Here is a 21,172-nt window from a genome sequence, read left to right as displayed (position 1 = left end):
AATCAAAACAAGTCATGATAATTGCAATATGAAAATTGTAGCGAAAGATTTATGCAGTTCATGATGTTCATACAACAATAATAAAATTATGTTGTTTGTTTGTTGTTGAACGCTGCACTGGCAATATTACACTTATTTGATGGTGGACTATAAATAGTAAAGTCTGGACCAGACAATCTAGTGATTGAGATCATGAGCATACAATGACATGCATCAACCAAGTCAGCGATTCTGACTATCTGATCCAGTTAGTCACCTCTTACGACAAGCATTACATGAGTTGCCTCTTATAACAAGCATGGGTTGCTGAAGACCAATTCTAACCTAGATATTCATGGGGGCAGGTAAATATGTGAGGTCTATATTGTACTTGATTCTGGGATTCCAGGGTAGAATAGATCCCTAGTATACATTGCTGGTATAATGAGGATCAGATGGTGCGATGTCCTGATGGTCTGGCTTGGTTCAGTCAACCATGTGTTCAATGCCTGTCCCACATTTGATTATTTACATGGTGACAGCATGTAGCATAATGAATCAGTCAATTCCTGTATTTCAATTAAACACAGATGTTATAAGACCTGTGAAGATCCAGGGTAGAATAGGCCTTCAGCAACCCATGCTTGCTGTATAGGACAACTGTGCTAGTCGTAAGAGGTGATGAACGGCATTGGGTGGTCTGGCATGCTGACTTGGTTGATGCATGTCATCATATCCCAATTGCATGGATCAATGCTCATGATGTCAATCACTATAATGTCTGGTCCAGATTCAATTATTTACAGACCACCGTCATATATGACTGGAATTTTGCTGAATGCAGCGTTAAACAACAAACAAACAATCAAAACAAATGTTATAAAAAAGGCTATTATAGCAACAGAATTGCTATTTCATTACCGGGGTATCAGGATAATGATTTATTAGTTTCTTTGCCCCTGTAACAGTGTTGGGATTCCGGGTTAGAATTTAAGGACTCCAGCAACCTTTGTTTGTTGAACAAGGTGATAACATGGCTCAAACAGTCAGGCCTAGCGATTTGTCAGATTGGGTGTCACTCTACCCCAGCGATTTAAGAATAGGTCCCGGGCAGAGCAACCTTATAGCTTGTTGCATGGGGCAACTACATGGCTCAAACAGTCAGGCCCAGCGATTTGTCAGATTGGGTGTCACTGTACCCCAATGATTTAAGAATAGGTCCCGGGCAGAGCAACCTTATAGCTTGTTGTATGGGGCAACTATATGGTTCGAGCAGTCAGGCCCAGAGATTTTGGCAGATATTTTGTTATTGTACCCAAACGATTTAAGAATAGGTCCCGGGCAGAGCAACCTTATAGCTTGTTGCATGGGGCAACTATATGGCTCGAGCAGTCAGGCCCAGCGATTTTGGCAGATATTTTGTTATTGTACCCCAACGATTTAAGAATAGGTCCCGGGCAGAGCAACCTTATAGCTTGTTGTATGGGGCAACTACATGGTTCGAGCAGTCAGGCCCAGCGATTTGGCAGATTAGGTGTCATTGTACCCCAATGATTTAAGAATAGGTCCCGGGCAGAGCAACCTTATAGCTTGTTGTATGGGGCAACTGTATGGCTCGAGCAGTCAGGCCCAGTGATTTGGCAGATTGGGTCTCATTGTACCCTGACGACATATTGTGATGCTCATAGCATCACTCACTAATTGGTGTGGTCCAGACAGGTCCAGACTCCATTATTTACAGGATTGCATCATATTGCCATATTGTTCAGAGTTCATAGTTAAACAAAAAATAAACAAAACATAATTTGATTTTGATGAGATTTCTAATCACATTCAGCTGGATGTGATGATGTTGAATCCTTAAAATCAGGGGGCGGTCGGGTAGCCTAGTGGTTAAAGCGTCCGCTCGTCACGTCGAAGACCCGGGTTCGATTCCCGACATGGGTACAATGTGTGAAGCCCATTTCTGGTGTCCCCCGCCGTGATATTGCTGGAATATTGCTAAAAGCGGCGTTAAACCATACTCACTCACTCACTCACTCACTCACTCCTTAAAATCAGAATGATTGAAAAGGCAACTACTATAATTCCAGACAAACTTGTGTTTCCAAGACATCATGAATGTATCACTGCCTGCAAAACACAAGTGATGACATGGTAGACATAACATTGCTGATAACCAGATGGAAACAAAGGATCAATATTTTATAGAGTAAGTTTAACCATTATCATCTTGGCACAAGTTTGTGGTTAGGCATTGGTTCCTTCACTCATGATACCAGTAATTTGTGGTGAGTCATAGAATAAACTTGTCAATACTGGCTAAAATTGTACCTTGACCGCGTTGATACTGACTGATTAGTAAATGGTCGCTTTGGCCCAGGGAAAAGTCACAGACAATTTGGTAAAAAGAGATTCCTGGTTGTTGTCATGAGTGTCAGAGATCCGAAAAGCTTCTCAGCTTTGTGTGCAGTCTGTCTGGATAGTTCGGAACAATCAACTTGTCTCGTTGCTTCAGAACCGCCCCCATTATCTGGTCCAGTTGATGGAAAGTGCCTGGAGAGCGGAAGGTTGGTAGTTTAATCCCCTGCTGCATTGTTGAAAGATGGTACTTGTTGTTACCCTGCCTGGCACTTGGCATTATGGGAATAAAACAAGGACTGGTCGGCTCGTAATAGATGAACTGCATCTGAGTGGGGTATCCATGTTAAACTTTGGCATGGTAACTATGTAGGCTAGCAGTCCAGACTAGTACATGTGTATGCACACATGCATAATCTTGAACCCGACGTTTAACCATGGTTCGTCTGACCTTCAGTGGGCTAGCACTATAAAATCGTCATTAGTCCGGACAAGTACAAGCAGCCACTCACATACACGTGCAATAATCTTGTACACAATGTTAAACCAAATTTTACGTCACCTTCACCTCACCTAAAAGTTCGTCAGAATTTGCTTATTGGAGCTGGTGCAGCGATAGGAACTACCAGTATAGTTCACTAGTCCTTATGATGATAACATATCTTAAATATTTCAAATATCTACTAGTCCTTATGATATCTTAACTATTGAGCAGTTTGGCAAGGACTGTAGGACCAGTGCCAATTTCAGTCACTTTGGCGGTTAACACAGTAATTGTTTATTATATTACTGCATAATAGCACCTATTACTTGAACATTACTATTAGATATAGCTGCCTTCGACAGAAAAGGAAATTTGCTGATGTTGTTACTGTTATGAACAACAGCGACACCCACAAGATGATCATGAATTATTGATTCCTGAAGACAGTACTGTACAGAATTGATGACATCAGTTGTGGGATATCAGACATCAGTGTATGAAAGGAAATCTGAAGAACCATGGACGACTGAGTTTCTCTTGTTCACGCCATGCAACAAACTATAAATTGTCCCCACGATAACTAGACTGGAGTTATTTTCGTAACAGATATGAATAATATTTTTTCACATGTACTTCGAAAATCATCCGTATTGGTTCCTTTGAACACAACGAAGAAGCATTAGTTTAACATGCAGGGCTTATTTCTAGATGTGAGATATTGGCGTCAGTACCAAGGTCTCAAACTGACAATGATTCTGGTATTTCACCAATATGAAAGTAATGTTGCCAATAATAATGACAGCACCTATGATTATTGACACTTTTTGACAAAGGAAGGGTATCAATTTCTGGGAAGTTGATATCCAGGAAGGAAACAATCACCATTTGGAGATTTTATGTCTTTGCTCTTAGATTGGAACTCTCAGTAGTATCAACAGTGACACCAGTTTTCATGATTCGACTTCCATGGGCATTTAGTGAAATTTTTATATGAAAGCTAGTCATGGAATTAACTCAGTTATTTTAATACCAATTTAATATGACTACGTCTAAGTATAATCTGCCAGGTAATTTTTTTTCTCAAAATCTTGGTGGGTTACATAGGATTTTTCATATGCTTGGAATCTTTTCAATAATGTTATTATATTTTTTTCTGGAAAGACCAGACCACTTTTTGTCTTGTTTTACAAATTATTTAGGAAAACACAGGCTGAGGGAGGCCAAAAGTTCGATTACTAAACGTGCTAAATAGGTCAGTGCCCTGTTCCACAAGTTGTTCTTGGACTGCTACAAATGTCAAATATCAGTATGGTAAGATCTCTTTGTGGATTGAAGACTGCCTTGTGCATGTTGTGTTTAATCACAAATGACAAACTACATTTTTTAACAGAATTTTGTCGAATGAGGATATTCTTATCATGCTTCTGTTACCTGTTTGTTTTGGAGATTTCAAATTGAAGTTCAACACTTTTAAAAGGGGTGTGTCCTAAATGAGCATATTTCTCAATACTAAATTATTTCTATTTATTAATTTTGCAAAATTTAAGTTAGACATATCTATTACAAAAATTAGAACTATTGAAATCTAATTTGTTTAAGTGAAATATATCTCCCCAAACTATGATGGTGTTAGAAATTACAGGACCGGGCATTCTTGGGTTCTACTTCTACAGTATTTGAATCTATGGATTGTAATAAATGCCAGTCACTTTCAACATTGATGTTATGGCCGAGGCCCCATTCCACAAAGTGATGTTAGTGCTCTGATTGTCCTAGGCCTGTTAAAGTATGCGAGTCTGGATTGGCAGCCAGGAATTTTGACTTTCTTGCTGAATTTTATGTCGCTTTAAACAGCTGATTTATTATGATGGTGAATCTAAGAACTTGAGTATGGATATGTATTTGATTGAATTCCTCCTGATTGTTTATTCTTGAAACTGGAGAGTCCCCTGACATGTCTATCGCCACGGAAACATAGTGACCTCATGGTTTCCTGTTTGCCTTCCACCCCCAGTTTCAATGATTATCCAATCTGGTCTATTCTGAGACACTTCATTACGACCTTATAGACTGTATTGGAGCCCCAGTAATAAACTTATCAACCTGTCTGTGCAGAATGGTCTTGTGAGATGTCTACATTCCCTGTGTGTGTAGTCTGTTGTCTGGTTGCAAGATGACATACTGTCATGACTAATATGGTTACAAGTTTTATATGGGATTCTCAAATAATAGGTCCGTGTATTGGTAAAAACAGTGTCTTGCAGTAATTACTAAATTGTTGCAATATATTGGGAGCTAATGTGTTTGACAGGGTTTGACACCGATTACACATGCAGATTCCACTTTTCTACATAATAATGTAATTCTTTCTCAGCATGGTCAGTCACAGCCATTTTGTTACCATGGATAACAGTGTAAGGAAATAACACTTCCACATTTCCGCTGTTTTGTTAATCTATGTGTAGGGAAACATCATTTGTGATACAAATAGTAAGAAAACTTGTTATGTATTTTTTATTCTGCATACTGGAACACAGAAAAAATGTAATATGTATCATTTGATGATATCCTTTAATCCTATCAAAACATTGCAGATAGCCTTGTAACAATTTGCCAAATTTCATTTGCATCAAGATACAGGATACGAGAGTTGTATCCTGGGGTCATGTATAATGCAAAATGAGACACAAAAGGAGCATGTTATTTGGTAGGAACAAAAAGTCAGATTGTATTTGAACAAGTAGCTAGATTTATTGTTAGTTCCTTTGATTTATTTAGAGTAAGTGAGTTTACGAAGTAGCCAGTGTGTTTTTTCTGGGTTTTTTTTAATCTTGGCAATGATGACCCCATTTGGCCAATGCAAGGTAACCTTGGTGTTCAGCAACGTGTGCTTGTAAGAGTTGGCTTAATGGATCAGGTGGTACTCATTGACTTGGTCGATTGAGTGTAAATATCCTACCCAGTAGGCATGGGATAGAGCTCATAACATCAATCACTGGTTTGTCTGGTCCAGGTCATCTTGATATGGCTGATTGTTGCTGATTGCCGTGTTAAAGAACTAGCAAATAATTAGTGGTGATGTGTGTAACTGCATCAGATTTTGGAACAACAACCAGAGCTCCATGTTAGCTATGTATTTGCGTAAAATAAGCAAAATAAATCACCTTTGCATACCGTATATGACCATAGATAAGCTGAATTTTGAGGACCCCCAAAAAGATTCTTCAGAAAGAGTCTGCTTATGTATGGGTTACACTTTCATCAAACTGTTCTTCTGGTAGTAAGAGTGGTTGAGTAGCCTAGTGGTTAAAGCATTCACTCGTCTCGCCGAAGACCCGGGTTCGACTCCCGACATGGGTACAATGTCCCCCCACCCTGATATTGTTAGATTATTGCTAAAAGGGGCGTAAAACCATACTCACTCACTTCTGGTAGTAAATTTGAGTTGCTTGTGCACACTATGCATTTAAAACATCATGATATGATTCTAGTAGATCCATTGCTATGAGGATCGGTATTCAAAGTAATTGCATGTAAATTGGAAAATTGTCGGTTTACATTAGTTTGGTCAATTGTCAAATCTGTCTGCAGTCTGTATTGATGTTATTGACTGGCTGTCGCTCCATGTTTCTCCGATTGGTCCACGCTGCACCAATATGGTCACATGATATGATCAGTCACCACTTGTTACTACCTCATTGCCAATTAAAGCTGATTTTAATAGGAAATGGGAAAATAATGATTTGGGCGAAGAACCCGAGATGGTGTTGAGTCTGGTGAAAGTCTGTTGATTTGATGGCAGTTAGACCCTGAGGGGATGGTATGGCCAGGAACTGATCAACACCGGAGGAGGATATAATCAGGGATGATAAGTAGAGGAGACGAAGACTTCATTGTCAATATTGCTGCTGCATTACCTGATGTCAGAGTCTTGGTTCATAGGAGTCATAATGACATACGCCCAGACAACTACAAGTGCATGCACGCACACACATGCATAATCTTGAACGTGTGTTTAACCATGTTTCATCTCACCTTCATGACATCATAAGGTTCTATACCATAATGTCAAGGAAGAATGTTGGGCTTTTGAGGATATGTTGTGAGAACACCCCCATTCGGTTGGGGATTGAGTATGTACAGAATCAGACCAGCACTCTCCTGCTGACAATGCCCATTTCATGTTACAAGATCAGGGGTTTTCTGTGGTGTCATTAGCAGGGTGTACCGGTCTTGTACTGGAACAGGTTATGTTTCAGTACACTGGGGGGTATGTGTAACATCCATTACAGGAGTTCTGTACAAGAACAATCATCTTTAAACTCCAAGCAAATGACACATAATAGAACGTTTACTGAGTTGCAAAGATTTCTTTCATTTTATTGTTTGTTTTTGAAATTATGGCCATCTGGTGTCAGAAATCATTTGATATCTCCATTAAATGCATGGAAGATAAATATGTGATCATACATACTTGTTTTGTCTACTGTGAATAATGCCCTTAACTTGTACAAGACACAATCCTTGGTACCTTCCAAGACAATGGCGGAGGGATGTTCTGGACCGTTGCCACCAAGCTGCCTGTCCAGGGCAACCCCATCGTGTGCTGGAAGTTTCTCCACGTTCTCCACAAGATACTTCGAGATGGACACCCTAATGTAAGTATTCCTCCACACATATATAAGTGCCACTTAGTCATAAACACCCCACTGTCAGCGTACTTTGACATGGACTCCTATTGTGAGTACCACTTAAGCTTGGACATGCTATTGTAAGTACCGCTCAGACATGACCATCCTATTATAGGTACCACTCAGACATGGCCATCCTATTGTAGGTACCACTCAGACATGATCATCCTATTGTAGGTACCACTCAGACATGGCCATGCTATTGTAGGTACCACTCAGACATGGCCATCCTATTGTAGGTACCACTTAAGCTTGGACATGCTATTGTAAGTACCGCTCAGACATGACCATCCTATTATATGTACCACTCAGACATGGCCATCCTATTGTAGGTACCACTCAGACATGGCCATCCTATTGTAGGTACCACTCAGACATGGCCATCCTTTTGTCGGTACCACTCAGACATTGCCATCCTATTGTAAGTACCACTGAAGCTTGGACATGCTATTGTAAGTACCACCCAGACATGGCCATCCTATTATATGTACCACTCAGACATGGCCATCCTATTGTAGGTACCACTCAGACATGGCCATGCTATTGTAGGTACCACTCAGACATGGCCATCCTATTATATGTACCACTCAGACATGGCCATCCTATTGTAGGTACCACTCAGACATGGCCATGCTATTGTAGGTACCACTCAGACATGGCCATCCTATTATATGTACCACTCAGACATGGCCATCCTATTGTAGGTACCACTCAGACATGGCCATCCTATTGTAGGTACCACTCAGACATGACCATCCTATTGTAGGTACCACTCAGACATGGCCATCCTATTGTAGGTACCACCCAGACATTGCCATCCTATTGTAGGTACCACTTAGGTTTAGACATCCTAATAACAAATATATGACCCACCAAAAGGAGGACAGCAGAAAGTATTGCTGGGCCTCATATAGTTCAAGCACCTTCTGGTTCCCTATCCAGTCAGGGTCAAGCTCTTCTCATTGACAAGTAACGAAAGGCTGGGCTCTCCACGTGAAGCTTCAGACAGGGGTCATCTCAAAGGAAACAGATGTAATTTAGGATATTGATGTGTATGCAGTCAACTCAGGGGATAGGACATGTCTAGATGCAGAGGACCTGAAAAACAATTACTGTGTATGTCTGTTACCTGCAAATTCTGTTCTTTCACCAGTCACTAGTCAATCCATTGGGATTCCGGGTAAACATATGGGCTCCCAGCAACCTATGCTTGCTGAAAGAGGAGACTTAATGCATCAGGTTGTCATGTTTGGTGACTTTGTTAACCTTAAGCCTGCTGAATTGTTTTCACACTTCTTAGCCCTGTTGCGTCCCTTGCCAGAAACCTATGAATGTGGGTTCGAATCCCGGTTCGCCCCAATTATGTTTCTAGGTTTGTCAGCACCATACCCATGCTCGTGGGTTTCACCGAAGTGGTAAACGTCTGAGACCTGCATCACTTCGGGCTTTCCTCCCACATTAAGCTGACACGCCGCGATATAACTGGTAAGAATAGGTCCCTCAGAACTCTATTGATTGTCGTAAGAGGAGACTAAATTGGATCAGGTGGTCAAGTTTGTTTGCTCTTAATATCAACCACTAGTTTGTCTGGCCAAGACTCAAGTATTTGCAGGGTGCCATGATGTATCTGGAATAATCGTTGTTGTGTAAAACAACAGGCAATTACAATGTGTGTCCCAGCTGATGGTGTGTCACGGTACCTTGACAACATGGATGGTTGCTCATGCTATCAACCACTGGATTGTGACAATTTGCAGGCCACCTTGAACATTGTTGACATCATCATTAGCATCTTTGACTGTATGAAAACAATGTTAATCTGATCCTGATTCATCTTTTGACACAGCCCCATGAGTAAGTAACGGCTTGTGACACAGCTGATATAGGATTATGGAAGTAAACAAAGTGCAGGTGTTACGCCTTAGTACTGGCAGGGTATATGGGCTATAATGACCTGGATGGTGAGATCATTGGCTGGGAGGTTCACTCGGGATGCAGTAGGCCAGATACGTTTCCCCACTGGGATATGAGTGGAGCCAGCTCTTGAGTCTCTCACTGTGATATGCTGCAAAATTGATAATACAGCCTGATGCTCTATTCACTCTCACAACTCCAAAGGTTTACATATAATCAATACATTGCAGGAGCAAAGTGTCCTAGATTTATTAATATATGTAGTGTGTCATACTGATTGTATGTAACAAGTGTTAGAAGTTGTTGTATTTTCTGAGTGTGAGCATGGGAAATTCATGAATTCTGATCAGAGTTTTTTAAATATCTCGTTGGTATCGATAATTGATAAAATAGGTGGAGAGAAGATGCAGTTCTTCTGAGGAGAGCACTGTGTGGATGTGTTCACAATATCAACTGTGACATCATCTGTGACATTATTGACATCATCTTCTTTGACATCACAGTGTCAACACTGCTTGCTTCCCTTTGCTGTGTCAGGATCTGCTTGTAGTTGGTTCCAAGTTTCATCCCACTTACGATCTAAGATGCAGTTCTTCTGAGGAGAGCACTGTGTGGACGTGTTCACAATATCAACTGTGACATCATCTGTGACATTATTGACATCATCTTCTTTGACATCACAGTGTCAACACTGCTTGCTTCCCTTTGCTGTGTCAGGATCTGCTTGTAGTTGGTTCCAAGTTTCATCCCACTTACGATCGTAGGGCCGTCATCCCCCGTTCCCGTTGGATTCACCAAACTGGTAAATGTCCACTTCTTTGGGCCTAGGTGTTCCAACTCAATGTGCAGAGTTGCTTCCCTTTGCTGTGTCAGGATCACCTTATCCTTGGCTCTTTTGTCATCACTAGTATCAGTTGGTTTCATCAAATGGCAATATCTGTGACTTGCTTTTCATTTTGGCGTAAATCCTCTTAAATCTAAGTAAATGTACTGTTATTTAGGTGAAAAAAAACATTCAAAAATTGTTTTACACCCCAACTCTCTCACTCACTCATGATGCACATCCATGTATGAAGCCTGCCCAAACTGTGCCCTCTCCTCCCCGTACCCAACAGGGATGAAGAGTTTCATCTGTTCATTGAAAAGTGAAGGATGTTGAAGGTCAGATTGAGACAACAAACCTTGGCTCCACGTGTCTGTTGGTGGAGTGTTCTCTACCAGGAAATAGTCGAGCAGGAATAGATGTGATGTACCACGCACTTCCTAACATGGCCAACTTGAACCACTCAGCTGCCACTGTACAGTGACATGTGCAGGCCTGGACTGAGCTGTAGAGGATGATGGTGGTCAATACTTAAAGGGCCACGGTCACTTGGAGGGAAATTTGGAAATTTGATTTGAAGGTTTGATGATTCAAATAAAAGGGCACTGGAACAATACTTGTGGTATTGTATTTACAAAGAAGAATAATGATGTGTCAGTGTTTCTTTGCACTCCTATGGTGGCTGTAGGATCCTGTGTGATATCACACCATTGGGTTGCAGAGGCAGAAAAGGTCCCATCTACCATAAGGCTCCCAGGCTGCGTTAGAAATCTGTTTTTCTTGAATCTAGTCCGAAGGACTTGTGTAAACCTAATTGCACTTGTCCTAATTGCACTTTGTAGCTATCCCTACTTGAACACAACACAATGTTTTACAGAATAGGTTTCCAGTGGCCCCAAGCCTGTCCAGAATAGGTTCCCAGTATCCACAAGCCTTTCCCAGTACCCCAAGTCTGACCCAGTACCCCCAAGCCTGACCCAGTACCCCCAAGCCTGTCCCAGTACCCCCAAGTCTGTCCCAGTACCCCCAAGTCTGACCCAGTACCCCCAAGTCTGACCCAGTACCCCCAAGTCTGTCCCAGTACCCCCAAGTCTGTCGCAAGATTCAAATGATGATTGTGTGGATGCAATGTGCATGTGAATTGTTCATGCTATCAACCACTAATTTGCTGGCCCTGACTTGGTGATTATTAACAGATCTCCATGTGAGGGCTTGAATATTGCTGTATCCGGCATATTGCACCGCGTCTGATAGACATTGTAACAGTCATAATGGCACAGTTAAAATATATGCCAGAAGGGCATAGAAAACATGATGTTGACAATATTATCAATCCCACTGAATGGGCGAAGGGGCTAACTTTAAAGATATTTCAACTTATCATTATCTAGCCTTCTTGAAATGACAATAATGACAATAAGCTTGGTAGGTATCCAGTATAGTGATGAAGACATGGTGTTATAGAAAGAGAGTGTTCATTTAAATGTTTGCAGAAGTGGGCAAGCCATTGTTCCGTACTGGGTCAAGTATTGGGTTAAATATCATTCACACGGCAAAGTAGGGTCACATTCACGGAGGAGTTTTTTCATTTACTCCCATGTGTTTGTCATTGGTGGTTTTCAGAACTTGATGTTCACATGATACAGGCACGTTTATATATTTAACTACACTAGAGCACAAGTTGTCTGGTTGTAATAAAGATTTCTCGAGTTGGAGGTTCATGAAACGGCTCATTGATGAGAATGATGCTTATTCCAAACTTGTATCTTATTACAACTGGCTCAAAACCATTTGGTTGCTTGTATAAATGTAATAGGATACAATGAAACCTGTGAAGATCCGGGGTAGAATAGGTCTTCAGCAACCCATGCTTGCCGTAAAAGGTGACTATGCTTGTCATAAGAAGACGACTAACAAGATCGGGTGGTCATGCTCGCTGACTTTGTTGATGCATGTCATCGATCCCAATTGCATGGATCGATGCTCATCATATCAATCGCTGGATTGTCTGGTCCAGACTTGATTATTTACAGACCGCCGTCTTATAGCTGGAACATTGCTGAGTGTGGCGTTAAACAACAAACTAAGCAATGATGTTTTATATTATGATTATGCTTGTTGATGCTGAAATGTTTTGAGATGATGATAAGGAGTAAGTGATAAAGTGAATGTGGTGACTGTGGTTTCAAATGATGTTGATGATGATGATGAGTGAGTGGGTATGGTTTTGCGCCCCTTTCAGCAATATTCCAGCATTATCGCTGTGGGGGACACCAGAAATGGGCTTCACACAATGTGTGCATGTGGGAAATGGAGCCCGGAACTTCAGTGACGAGTGTGCGCTTTAACCACTAGGCTACCTCACCACCCCTGATGATGATGATGATGATGATGATGATGATGATACATGAAGATTATTCAGAGTGTTCATGTTATATTTGCAGGTCATTATTGATTCCATGAAGTACAGGAGTCACCTCACAGACCTGGGAAAGCTATGGGTAAGTATTGCCCAGGACTCTGTCAGTACATGATGCTTGTCATGGGGATTGGGTGGCCACAATGGCTGCCTAGTGCGGACAGTGCATGGTGACTTCATGGTCATGATCAACCAGTGGTATGCCTGCTCAAGCCCTGAACACACACTGCAGCACCCTGTGATAAAACTGTAATGCTTGTGTTCGTTCTTGAGCCTTGGAACATCTATCTCCATTACGGCTAAAGAATATCTATGTGTGGTAATTGGTCATGTTGTTTGCAATGTGAAAAGAACCTGTAATTGTTAACACCAACACAGTTAGAATGCATCAGTGCTCATTTCTCAGCATGTCAAGTCCCTAGGTTGTGTAGGGTCTAATTTGAGATTGGTATATTTTTGTCGACTAGAGTTCAGCACCCCACATTTTATTTATGATCACTTAACATGAAATCCTTTGGAAAGTTACTTTATGTTCTGTCTGGCTGTCTTTGATAATTTGTCCAGTGGGTATTTTCCTTACACTAGCCATCTATAATTCATCAATACACCCACGTCCTGTGGGACAAGGCACTACATTTATGCTGAGCACAGTGTTTCTAGCCTATTGAAGTAATACTTGTTCCTGTCATAACATTTCCCACAGGAATCAGTCTTTCTGGTACATTCTCAGCTTCCTAGCAGAAAAAAAGTATTTCCCCAACGACTTGTTCCAATGTAGAAAGAACCTGTATTGATTCTTGTGCTGTGATACTATCATTGGACAGACTAACTGCCTTGTAAAAGGATCTACATTTTCTCCTTGCTGTGTGAATGGAACTAGTTGTCAGGGAATATGTATTTTGGGGCCATTGAATCCAGTGTTAGCTCATTTATTGGACATTTTGATCACACCATCACTGCCAAACATTGTTGATGTGCAATTTGCTGTAAAGACTTGATGTGTTTATGGGACTGAATGAGTTGTATGATCATCATTTTCTGATGGAAAAAGTATACCTTTGGCATATGTCATTAGAAAAAGATAATGTCTTAACACAAAAGATAGACCTCTGAAGATCCGGGTTAGAATAGGTCTTCAGCAACCCATGCTGAATAAGCGGTGACTATCTTTGTCGTAAGAGGCAACTAACGGGATCGGGTGGTCAGACTTGCTGACTTGGTTCATGCATGTCATCGTATCCAAATTGCGTAGATCGATGCTCATGATGTCAATCGCTGGATTGTCTGGTCCAGACTTGATTATTTACCGACCGCTGTCATAAAGCTGAAAGTTTGGTTAGTGCTTTGTTAAACAACAAACAAACAAACAAACTAATTACACAAATGATGCCGTATGATAATAGCCCTTTTTGACACACGAGTTCCAGGGGGAAGACTTTAGAATTGGTTATGAAAACTATCAGAGGTACTCCAGCGGTAGAAATTTTAAGTCTACTAGTCCTTATAATGATAACATATAGCAAAGTCTTTTAAAATGGCAAATTTCTACTTGTCCTTATGACACCTTAACCATTGGGCAGTTTGGCAAGGACTACAGCAGTCCAAATTTACTACCCGGGTACCCACCCCACTATTACCCGACCCTATACGGGTCTGACCGTAGCCGTTTGACCGTTACCCTGGCATAATATATTTAGATACTCATAGAAAACGAACTAGCCATGCATCCATTGATGTTGACTGAAGTTTTATCTCTATTCAAACATATAAAGTCAGAAGGAATTGGTGTATAGTCAGAAGGAAATTCTAACACTAGTCACTTATAGTGTAACCGTTGAAGTTCTAGATTATTGTTGCCATTAAACAATATACCACGTGACTAACCACGGGTCTGGGTAGTACTGTGGGTATCCGGGTCCTACTCAGGAACCACCCGACCCGAGTACCCAAACTACCCGTCCCAGCCCTAGACTAGTGCCATATTCTAACCCTGTACTCACGTGTAAGAAAATTTGATTTTTTACATTACATTTATTCTACATAGCTAGTCTGTTTGAATTGATAGGATCTACATGTATAGCTTAAACAACACATCATCTTGTGTACAATTCCTGTGGTACAAGACAATGATAGGACTTAGAAACATGAAGAACAAATAAATGTTCATTCATTGTACCAGTAAGCACATCAAGGACCAGAAGGTAAGTTTCATGAAGCTATTGATCATTACTTCCACTGAGCTCTCTGACTGAAATAGGAATATGTATAAAAAGAAAACTAATTTGTGTGGCATTATGTGACATGTAGTTGCTACAATTTAGATGAGACACAAACCCGTGACTGGGGGTTCAAATCCAGTATTTGCACTGATGTTTCTAGGTTTGTCTGATCCACACTTGTGCTTATGGTTTCACCAAGGACTAAGACCTAACTCGAGCTTTTTTCCAAAGCTAACAAGCTGTGATATAACTGAAATACTTTAATTGAAGTTATGTTTGCACGATCTTCAGTATGTTAAGTAAGAATTCACCATTGTATATAAGGTAGGAGTGTTATAACATTGATGTGGAAGTCAGCAGTTGGACAGAGTGACGTTAAAGCAACTCCCTCACGTTGTTTGAAATGCTTACATTATAAGGAAATGACTCAGTGAGTGAAAACCCCATGTGTATACTCTGAGAAAACCCGCCAACTATATCGAGTGGAATAACACGAATAGCAGGGTGAAGACCTGGCCTGATACAGCCATGCTGGAGACGAGACAGCTGTGTGAACAGGTTGATAGGTGTGTTCCTGTTCGACACATGGACTGTATTATACAGAGTTTTGGGGACACTGTTGACCCGGATATTCGCTGTTGACAGTTGCTTCCCTTAGCATGGCCAGGATCTGCTGTCATCTGCATCATCTGCAGCTTTTCACAACCCCGAAACTGCAATATGTGACATTGTTTCATTTTCTCCCCCAATTCATTGCTGACACCTTGGTAGTGTTGGGAACTATTACAAAATACTTGTAATTTTGATTTACTCTTTCAGGTTAAATAATCAAAATAAATGGAAAATGACACAAAAATCCAACATCAATACATCAATGTACATGCAAAATGAGTGAGTGGTTTGGAAATAAAAACTTTGAAAATAAGTTCGCTACATTTCTGTAGCAAAGAACCAGTCATTGCTTATGTAGAATAAGGCTAATGGCTGTACAGCTGGACATGATGGGTTAAATCAGGCAAGGCCACGGTTTATTTCAGACTAGTAGTTTGTGTGACATAAATTGAATTTGGAAGAATATGAGTGCAAGTTGTCCTGGATTGTCACCAGTCTCAGGGGCGCAGATGGCCCAGTCACCGAAGGTGCCACAATTTGCTGTACAATCAGAGTTGAATTCCTTTGGTATGCCAGAAACCTGTATGATCATGGGTTCAAATTCCAGATTCACACTAATTTTGTAAGCAGCATAGCTGCGCCAACATCAAGGACCTGCATCACTTTCCTCCCAAAACAAGCTGCCACGCAGTTAGGTCACTGAAATACTGCTCAAAACATGGTTAAGCCAAACTCACTACACTTCTGGAGAATGGCTTATGTGCACGTGATGTTCAACAATAGCCACTCACTAGTCTCAGGATTAGTGGCCATGTCTGATCCTGCTTTGGCATACTCTTCTGCAGAATGGGTTATGCCCAAGTGATGTTCAACAATAGCCACTCACTAGTCTCAGGATATGAGGCCATGTCTGATCCTGCTTTGGGCATACTCTTCTGCAGAACTGCTTGAAAGCAAGTTGACCAGTGAAGATCGCGTGTAGAATAGGTCTTCAGCAACCCATGCTTGCCGTAAAAGGCGACTAGTGGGATCGGATGGTCAGGCTCACTGACTTGGTTGATGCATGTCATCGATGCCAATCGCGTGGATCGATGCTCATGATATCAATCACTGGATATTGCTGGAATATCTCTGAGTGTGGGGTTAAACAACACACAAACCAAATGTAAGCAAGTGGTGTTCAGCAGTTATCACAAGTTATGTCAAGCACAGTAGATCAGGAAATACATGTTACATGATAGAGATGTCGATGGTTGGAGTTATCTACATCACGTATGTGAGGAATTTGGCCCCTCTGATTTGAGGTATTGGGTTCCATGCTAGTTAGTGGTAATGTGTGATACAGATCTCTATCTACATGATTCAGTGGTTTAGAGGAAGCTGTGAAATGGCTGTTTTCTCTTTTAGATTTTCTCATTAATATGTGAAAGAGTAGGTACTTGTGACACAGAACCATCAGGCTGGCAGCTCTAGTCTGCATAGTGAGAGCTTGAGTAGAAAGTGTAATTAACTAATTAGATGGCAGTAGACTTAATAGTTCAAGGTAACTCAGGGGTCACATTGTTAGTTAGTCATGGGAGGGATCTCAATGGGTTGGTCTCTTTGGCTGTTTTTGGACAGCATACCTTGTGTGAAATATTTATTTCATCAGCACTAGCCACATATTTTACTAGCCAATTGCAGATTTAAGTAGCCATTTTTTTTACTGTGCCACCAAATACAAGAAATTGGTTAGCAGCTGAGTGAGGGAAAAGTTATTTCACGCTTCAACATGGTTAAGACCAGTCAATATCAAACATGTTTCTGTCAGAATTAGAGCTGAACAATGAGAGGTGGTATGTTTGTCTTTTTGTTGTTTTTTAAATTGGTCTTATTTCTCAAGAGAATATTTCCTATTTGAGGTAGGGTATGAGGTCTAAATATAGCTCACTAGGTAGAAAATTAAGCTAGCCAGTTGGGCTCATGACATCAATTCTTTTTTTTCACTTGCTGGAAAGAAAAGCAAGTAGCTACGGGGTAGAGGGCAGGCAATTATTTCACATATTGAGCATATGCATTCAATTAAATCTATTCCAATGAACATGATGAATGTGTCTCCCTTCCAGGGTCATCTGAAGGAGGGATATGGCAAACTGATAGCATCGTACTGTAAGCTGCTGAAGCAGAAGCTAGCCTTCCACAGGAAGGTAAGAAACAGATCAGCTGCCACAAACTGACCTGCAGGTACAGGCTGCACCCAGTACCCTATTGTTCTGTAAGATGCTGAAGCAGAAGCTAGCCTTCCACAGGAAGGTAAGAAACAGATCAGCTGCTACAAACTGACCTGCAGGTACAGGCTGCACCCAGTACCCTATTGTTCTGTAAGATGCAACTCAAACTAGTATTACATGGTTAAAATGTGGGATGAGTGTGGTTTTGTAAGGTTTAAAGCAACCTATGTTTATCATGCAATGTGACTTTTATTAGGATCTTAACCATGAAGATCCGGGTTAGAATTGATTTTCTGCCACTCATGCTTGTAAGAGGCGACTGATGGGATCGGAGGGTGTCTTGTTTGGTGCGTGTCACTGTATCCAATTTGCATAGATCGATGCTCATGATGTCAATCACTGGAGTGTCTGGTCCAGACTCTATTATTTATAGACCGCCTTCATCTAGCTGGGATATTACTGAGTGCGGCGATAAACATCATACAATCCAACAACAAAGTAAATGGAACTGGTGATCAGACTCGCTCGCACTCTCACTCACTCACTCGCTCGCTCGCTAGCATGTACATTGTGTTCTAAAGCAAAATGTTCAGCTGTCTTTGATTTGTTTTCTTTCAGTTTCCCCGAATTCCAGGAAACATGATGATGTCCGATGAAACTTTCAACAAAATTTGTGGATCCGATGTGAACAGCTAGTACGTATAATTATTCTGATATGATTCCATATTCATCAGGGTTCTTCATTTTCATTTATCAGTAAACTATATATCACAATTAAAAAATGCACTTTAATTATTAAAGTCTGATGATAAATGAGTCCTAAGGTCATCTCCTTCAGCAAGTTGAGGGTTGTGGGAGTGGTATGTTTTATCAAATACATTGTTCACTTTCTGACATTTAACTGATATACACTCATGGGATGTTCAGTGTTTTCTTTGAAAAATTCTCTGTAGCAGTGACCACAATGTAAAATGTATTTAATAGACTGATTGCCGAAATACCTCAACATAAAATATTTGGCCTCAGGGACAGTAGCGTCTTCTGAATGTTTCAGCTTTGAGTTCTCTATCGACATGCTGGATTACCTGGACGAGATTCTCAGCTTCCAGCAAGCAGGTAACAACTGGAAGGGGGACAAATACCAGGATAATAACGAGGGCGATAAACCGTTATCACTGTTCAGATATTTAAAACAAAACTAAGGCAATTTTGTATTAATTAAGGCAAATATGAATTTTAAAACCTAATCCTACTGCTTCTATTGTAAGTTTGTATGTTTTTTTCTTTCTTTACTTAGTGTTTGGTTCACTGGACATGTCACGGGCCAACTCTATGACGACATCGGGACAGTGCCGCCTCGCTCCCCTCATCCTGTGCATCCTTGACTCATGCCAGCTGTATGACTACCTGGTCAAGTCTCTCTTCCGACTTCATTCTAGTGAGTGACACCAGCATCCACACAAGTTTAAGGATGACTGAGGCTAATTGTGGTTATCACTACGTAACTCATGCGTCTAACAGAGATTTTTCTCAAAAGAGTTTCTGGGCCCAAATAGGTGTCCATATGGGTTGGTCGTAAGAGGAGCCTATATGAGCATGGGGTGGTTACAGTGTGGGACGACCCGTGAAGATCCGGGGTAGAATAGGTCTTAAGCAACCCATGCTTGTCGTAAAAGGTTTCTAATGGGAAAAGGGTGGTCAGTCTCGCTAACTTGGTTGATGCATGTCATCCTATTCCAATTACTTGGATTGATGCTCATTATGTCAATCACTGGATTGTCTGGTCCAGAATCAATTATTTACAGAATGCCCTGATATAGTTTCAATATTGCTGTGGGCGGCGTTAAACAACAAATAAACAAACAAACAAAGCATGACCTGGCCTGGGTGTCATGGTACCACAGCAGATATTATTGCTCATGCTATGAACACCCTAGTTTGCCTGACCACCACAATATTGCTGGAGTATTGCTGATATGACATAACATGCACTCACACTTGGGGTGCAGATTTTACAGATTTTACTGACTCGACGTAACATTCACTCCAGTTTTTCAGATATTACTTGTAAGACCAATTATGCATATAAACTGATTCAATTTACATCAGAGCAAAAAAGTAACCCCATCGAAGATCCGGGGTTAGAATGGTAAGACATGACTACTGGGATTGGGTGGTCCGGCTCGCTGACTTGGTTAATGCGTTTCATTGTCACCTAATAGTATCCTGATGTGAATCACTGGATTGTCGGGTCCTACTGTAATATTGCCGGATTCTGCATTTGTCAACAGACTGCAAAAGGAAAATCGGTCGTCAGGTCTTGACCTGTTTTGGGGTTATTGTAGGTCACAGAGACCCAGTTGTCTGAGGTGCTACAATTCCCGATCTATACATGCAGCCCTTAGGCATGCCAGTAGCTTAGGCATGCCAGTAGCTTCGGTTTGTTGGTTTGATCTCCAGATAGACCTAATTATGGTTATTGGTTTGTTCAGCTTACCTTTGTTTGTGGGTTTCACCATGGTGGAAATGGTGGGAGACATGTGTTGGGCTTACCTCCCACATTCAGCCAATAATATTGCTGAAATACTGTTATACAACTGACTCACACCCCTCCTGTTGCAGGTCTGACACCCGACACACTCTCAGGTCACCGGGAGAGATTCCTCAAGGGTTACAAGAGGTAGGTAACAAATGGGCCCTGTGGCGATTGCAGGTTAGAATTGGTCCCAAGAAACCTATGCTGATTGTGAGAGGCAACCAAATGGTCTGGGCCCACTTGCACAGGGTGATCTTGGCGCTACGACTATTGGAGGCCTATGTTAAAGAATTGGAGATACGATCATCTTTGTTATGTCAGTGTTATTTGCCATAGCCGTCTATGGGGATTGCAGGTTAGAATTGGTCCCCAGAAACCTATGCCAATTGTAAGAGGCAACCAAATGGTCTAGGCCCACTTGCACAAAGCGATCTTGGCTCTACGACTATTGTAGGCCTATGTTAAAGAATTGGAGATACGATCATCTTTGTTATGTCAGTGTTATTTGCCATAGGCCCCTATGGGGATTGCAGGTTAGAATCGGTCCCCAGAAACCTCTGCTGATTGTAAGAGGCTCAATGGATCAGGTGGTCAGGCTTTGTGACTTGGTTGCTTGACTCTGATTGAGATTGAGATTGACCAGTTGGTTACTATGTAGGAAATAAATAATTTGATTGGTCACTTTGGGTTGGTCATTTTAGTCATCAATTATTTGTGAAGAATTAGTTACCTCTGTCGATGTTATATGATAAAGCATTCAGAACTGTTGAAATAGTTCATAATAACTGTCTGTATGGTATGTCCTACTGCAGTTTCAGTTTCATATTAAATAGTATACGAAAAACTACTAGCACTGTTACTGTCATAACAATTTTTGTGGATATACATTTGTGGTTCAAATCTAATCTTAGATGTACTAATAAA

The 21,172-nt window shown here is 41.1% G+C and overlaps 1 protein-coding gene across 1 annotated transcript in view; it reads left to right on the top strand.

Annotated features, from left to right (window-relative positions):
• LOC139456534 (huntingtin-interacting protein 1-like) overlaps positions 1-21,172 on the top strand; it is a 68,576-nt gene that overhangs the window by 14,098 nt on the left and 33,306 nt on the right. The window contains exons 3-9 of the mRNA XM_071238303.1: positions 7,340-7,482; positions 12,697-12,753; positions 17,608-17,688; positions 18,331-18,407; positions 18,767-18,828; positions 19,010-19,150; positions 20,335-20,392. Of these exons, the coding sequence (XP_071094404.1) occupies positions 7,340-7,482; positions 12,697-12,753; positions 17,608-17,688; positions 18,331-18,407; positions 18,767-18,828; positions 19,010-19,150; positions 20,335-20,392 (619 nt within the window). The remainder of the gene's footprint in view (positions 1-7,339; positions 7,483-12,696; positions 12,754-17,607; positions 17,689-18,330; positions 18,408-18,766; positions 18,829-19,009; positions 19,151-20,334; positions 20,393-21,172) is intronic.

This window comes from Haliotis cracherodii, unplaced genomic scaffold (assembly GCF_022045235.1).
Source record: "Haliotis cracherodii isolate W230 unplaced genomic scaffold, xgHalCrac1.p SCAF_11, whole genome shotgun sequence".
Lineage (NCBI taxonomy): Eukaryota > Metazoa > Mollusca > Gastropoda > Lepetellida > Haliotidae > Haliotis > Haliotis cracherodii.
This window is presented reverse-complemented; position numbering and strand designations above follow the sequence as displayed.